At 44.4% G+C, this 5,243-nt stretch overlaps 1 protein-coding gene across 1 annotated transcript in view; it reads right to left on the bottom strand.

Moving 5' to 3' along the window:
• Positions 1 to 612, bottom strand: part of OAS1 (2'-5'-oligoadenylate synthetase 1) — a 6,630-nt gene extending 6,018 nt beyond the window's left edge. The window contains exon 1 of the mRNA XM_027125288.1: positions 384 to 612. Coding sequence (XP_026981089.1) covers positions 384 to 597 — 214 coding nt within the window. The 5' untranslated portion in view covers positions 598 to 612. The remainder of the gene's footprint in view (positions 1 to 383) is intronic.
• Positions 613 to 5,243: the final 4,631 nt, after the last annotated feature.

The raw sequence follows: 5,243 nt of genomic DNA, 5'->3' as shown, positions 1-5,243 counted from the left end.
GGGAATTATGGATGATGAAACTGAGGCACAGAGAGGTTAAGTGACTCGCCCAAGATTTCACAGCAGCAGGTACTATCTGCTTTCAAAACTTACACTCTTAACCAGCTCATGAATCTGCAGGAATGGTGTGTCCCCAGTCGATGATTAGCGGATTGTTGATACAGCTGGGCTTCAGTTTGTCTATCTCTGTAGTGGACGTGACATAGGTGGTTTATAAACTTGACCTGGGCATTTGTTAAAAACTTACAGGTGGAGGCCCTCACCCCAGAAGCTACTTTCACAAGCTGTGGTTATAGTTTTGGCATGGATAAATCAGAAACCACCAGCCCCAGAGATCTCAACCTTTTGCTCTCTGTCTCTGTGGAAACACTTGCTCATTCAGCCCCCTTCTCCCCAGCCAGGCAGTTCTGGACTCACCTTCACAACTTTGGACACCCGAACAGGGTCGGGGGCCCATCGGAAACACCTCTCCTTCACGAAACTGCAGATGATGTGGATGGCTTCATTGACCTGCGTGCGGAAATCCTTGTCTGGCAGGTGGCGGTCTTCGATGAACTTGTCCAGTTGGTTGGCTCGGGTCTTTCTAAACTTCTTCATGATGCTCAGGCAGGGACAGGAGAGCCAGAGGCAGCAGAGTTGGCTGCCAAAACCTGTTAGCTTCTACCTCTTCCGCTGCCTGGGTCTAGGAGGCTGTTAGTTTAATTTTCTCGAAAGGGTAGAGCTGTGCCCTGAGTCTGGACTGTCACTGGTTTCCTTTCTTTGAAAGGGAGGAGCCATAACCTTGTTCTTTGCCTTTAAGAAATCAACAACCCCTTCGACCCTGTGTCTCCCAGCTCTTTCCCCTGCTCTCTGAGACTTACTCTGCCTTTATCCAGCCCCCTAGAACATCAGGCCTTTCTTCAGACTGTTCTGAAAATGTTGCTTTTCAACCCAGCTTAGTACCTCACCCAAGAGAAGTCATAAGTAAAAACTTTTGGGGGGGTTTCCTTTGTCTTTTTTTGTTACCTACAAAATTGGTTTATGGTCTCCTATGATCTTTACAGCAGTACCTGCATATTATAAAAAGAAACATGTCAGAAAAATCAGGGAGCATAAAGACCATCCAGGATCCTAAACTTTGAAGACTACATCTATAAACATTTTGGTGGAGATCTTTCCAGATATTTTTTTCTAGGCTAACGCACACACACATACACACAAACTCTAACCATGTGTCTATTTTTTGTTAAACGACATTGTCCTATACTTTTCCCCCTTTTGATTAATAGACTTTATTTCCTAAAGAAGTTTTGGGTTTAAAAAATAATTGAAGTACAGAGTTCACTTATGTCCTCTCTCCTTCCACCCATAGTTTCCCCTGTTAGCAAATTTGGTGTGGTACATTTGTTGCAAGATGAATTGATGTTGACATGTTATTATTAAATAAAGTTCAAAGTTTACTTTAGGGTTCACACTACGTTGTACATTTTGTGGGTTTGCCAATCATAATGTGTTGTCTCCACCAATTATGAAATCATTGCAGAATAGTCTCACCTGTTGCTCCACGAGCTCTGAGATTAGATGTTTCTTCTCTTCTAATATATGCATTCAGTGCTAAAAATTCTCCTCTAAGCACTGCTTTCACTGTGTCTCTAAATTTTATTTTATTTTTTCTTTTCCTTGAGTGTAAAATATTTTTTCAATGTCTCTTGAGACTTTTCGACCCATGTGTGTGTTAGAAGTGTGTTATTTAATCTCCAAAGACGTTGGAATTTTCCAGATCTTTCTTTTCTTGATTTCTTGTTTAATTCCATTGTGGTAAAGAGCATACCTTGTATGCTATCTATGCTTTTGAATCTGTTAAGGTGCGTTCTATGGCCCAGATGGTAGTCTATCTCGGTGAATATCCCATGTGAGCTTGAAAAGAATGTGTATTCTGCTGTTGTTGGGTGAAGCAGTCAGTGCCAATTAGCTATCTTTTTGAATCACCCTTGTCTTAACCAGCTCATCAATTAATTGACACTCCCCACTCCTTCTGTATAACATATTGAATTAATGCCTAAGGCATGTGGAACCATGAAGGGGATGGGCATTCATCTATGTGACACTCTATACATACAGTTGGAATGTATGTTTATCAAAGATTCTGTTTGCTCCCAAATGCTTTTTGGGCAATCGTACTTGTTAATGAAATATATACTTTTGACAAAATATATGTAAACAAATCCGACATGAGTGCGAAAGCCATCTGTCCTTAGAAAACCAGCACTGAATTCTTTGTAAAGATGTAATAAAGCCTAGTACCATAAAACAGTGCAGAGAATTAGGTATGAGTGAGACAACTCTAAAAGAACTGAGGGCATAATTGGAAAAATCCAGAATTAGGCCCTCATGTCTTTGCAGGTGACTTTACGTTCTTGTTTTCTTTAAAGAAACAGGAACAGGAAATTATAGATTGCTCATTCTTGTGTGTTTTATGCAAAACACATAATGCAGGACTGCAGTCAGGGGATCTGCCCTCAAAGAGGTCTAGGTCTTCTTTGAATGACTGGGAAATGAAGGCATTATTAGTGGGCCCGGGGGACCACAAACGATGTCCTGCCTATACAGTTGAAGACCCACAGGAGGAAGGGACTTGCTCAAGCTCACATATCGTCCCCATTTTCCAGATGAGGAAACCGAGACTCAGAGAGGTTAGGTTCCACAGCTAGTAAGTGACAGTCAGGATCTGAATGTTGCACTGAATGGATTAAAAAGCTGGTGTGCTTTTCTGGTCAGGTGATTTCTACCACACCACATTGCCTCTTACACTATGTTTGGTTTCAGTGGGGAAAAAAAGAAAATTAGTCAAGTTAGGTGTACTGATATTTATGAAAACTTTCCTCATGTGTATTCATCTCAGCCTGTTAAGCATGTCCCACGCCGAGGGAAGGAGATCTACCATTTCAGAGGTGGAAATTAGGCTTCTTCTCAGCTGCCTATGACTGACTGGCGGTGGCTGCCAGGGGTAGACTGCTGTGTTGAGAAGAATGCAGATGCTGCTAGTGGGTTCTGTGGGAAAAATGCCATATTAATTAGTGATCCACCATGAGCACAGGGAAAGAGCGCAGCAAGTAGGGTTTCCTGCCATTCCGAAAGGGCTGTGTGGCCCTAGCTGGCACCCCTCTCCACTTAGTGGCAGCTGACTGAATCGTAGGTAAAATGATGGACTTTTAGGGCAGTGGTTTGCAAAGTCACGATAGAGGTGGGAAGCCCAAGCCATCAACCAGGAAATATTTTCAAATATACCTCTGGTCCCCGGGGTGTAGCAGAATCTGCAGGAAGGGGCGATGGTGGCAGGGAGAGCATGGGTAGTTTGAAAAATATATCTCCCCAGGTGATTCTAATATGCCAACTTCTGCCCCCAACAGTGAGAACCACCCTTCTGGGAGTGAGAAAAGGAAATTGCCTCAAACTTGGCATGGAAGAGAAATTTCCGTTGGATGGAATTGTCAGCTCCTTCTGAGAAGCAACCAATCTTCCTGATGAGTTGCTTAAGCTCTTTTGATGTAAGCTGAAAATCTCACTTGTAGTGAGTTTAAAAATCCTTCTGGAAAGTTAGTTACTCACTAGGCTCACTTTCAGGACTGTTGAGAATCTCAAGTAAGGGGTCATTTCTGAAAAGGCTCATCGCAGGATGGAAAGTGTTTCAATATAAAAGAGGTGTTTGGTGATCTGCCTTCTTATCATCAGTGCGTTAAGAGCATTGCACAGGGGATCCAACGATCTAGCTCCTTTCCTGGCACTGCAGCCATGAGATGTTGGATGTGCCCATTCCCTTCTCTGGGCTTTGGGTTATTCATCTGTCAGATAAGTGAGCTGACTGAACCAGGCTCTGGCTCAACTCTGTGGTCTCTTTCAGCCTTGAAATTATCTCATTCCATGACCACTAGGGAGTTTTCCCCAAGGTTGGGTTAGTCGGGAAAAGATGAGGATGCTGCCTTCTTATTGGGTGGACACCAGCAAAAAGCATTCTTCCAGGAGGGCGTGAGGTCAGTCAAGTTGGCTGGAGCCCACCTTTCCAAGATGATATCCAACAGAAAGCAAACTTCATGGGGGCAGGGACCGCATCTGCCTTGTTTACTGCTGTATCCCCAGTGGCTGGAACATGGTAGATGCTCATTAACTACTGACTATCCAGGTACGTCATGTGTGTTGGTGGGGAGAAAAAGCTTCCAGAAATCAGAGAGGAAAAACCCAGGCCATCAGTTTTCCTGGATATTCCTACTTTATTTTTGGCTACATCATCACAAAGAAAGGCGATGGGTGGTTCTGCATGCACCAGAGGGCGTGTGTGTGTATGTGTGTAGTGTGTGTGTGTGTGTGTGTGTGTGTGTGTATGTGTGTAGTGTGTGTGTGTGTGTGTGTGTGTGTGTGTGTGTGTGTGTGTGTGTGTTCTAGCAGGAAGGTGCTTACATTTACCAGGGAGGGGGCGCGCCTGGACAGAGGCACTGTGAGCTAGCCGCATGCTGAGTCCAGCACCAATGCCAGCGTTAGGCCTGGGAGACACAGCCAGCATGCTTTCTCCTAAGGGCAAACCATGAACAGGAGGCGGGCTGAGAGTGGGCACTCCAAGGGGGCCACTGGAGAGAGAGGGTCAGGAGGGAAGATGGCAGCCAGGAAGCTGCTGGCCATCGTGGAGAAGGCGAAATACCTGGGGTCTAGAAAATGGTTATTCAAGGCAAGAAACCAATGACTTCCAATGACTTGTCAAGGGAGCTAGGGGTGGAGGGCCCAGAAATGGAAGGTTAAAAGATGTGTGTTTGGAGAAAGTGAGAGTTTTAGTGTCCCTCTGGCTACTTCTATAGATAATGGTGGGGTACTGGAGGGGGGGGCAATTTTCATGAAGGAAGACTGACTGGAAATTGGGAAAAATCAAACCTTTCTCACAGGGCACTGAAGATGACCTAACCGTGAACCTTATAATGTTTGTCCTCGTTGCCTTTTCCTCCTTTGAAAAAAAAATTTTTTTTCTTAATTTTTAGGAAGAAAGACTGAACAATTCATGATGGAACAAAAGCCTTTGGTGTCAGGATCTGTCACTCTCTAAAGTTTTATGTCCATGATGGTGTTTTGTTCTCCTGACACAATGAAGAGGGTGCAAGAGATAGAGAGACAGAGAGACCAGAGGCGATTCTGAGTGAGAGACAGGATGCAAGAGAGAGAGAGAGAGAGAGGGAGAGAGAGAGAGAGAGAGAGAGAGAGAGAGAGAGAGAGAGAGAGAG

This window comes from Aethalodelphis obliquidens, unplaced genomic scaffold, assembly GCF_003676395.1.
Source record: "Aethalodelphis obliquidens isolate GAN/ISIS:26980383/991018 unplaced genomic scaffold, ASM367639v1 scaffold28, whole genome shotgun sequence".
Classification (NCBI taxonomy): Eukaryota; Metazoa; Chordata; class Mammalia; order Artiodactyla; family Delphinidae; genus Aethalodelphis; species Aethalodelphis obliquidens.
The sequence above is the reverse complement of the archived record's forward strand: the minus strand, read 5'-3'. Positions and strand labels throughout refer to the sequence as shown.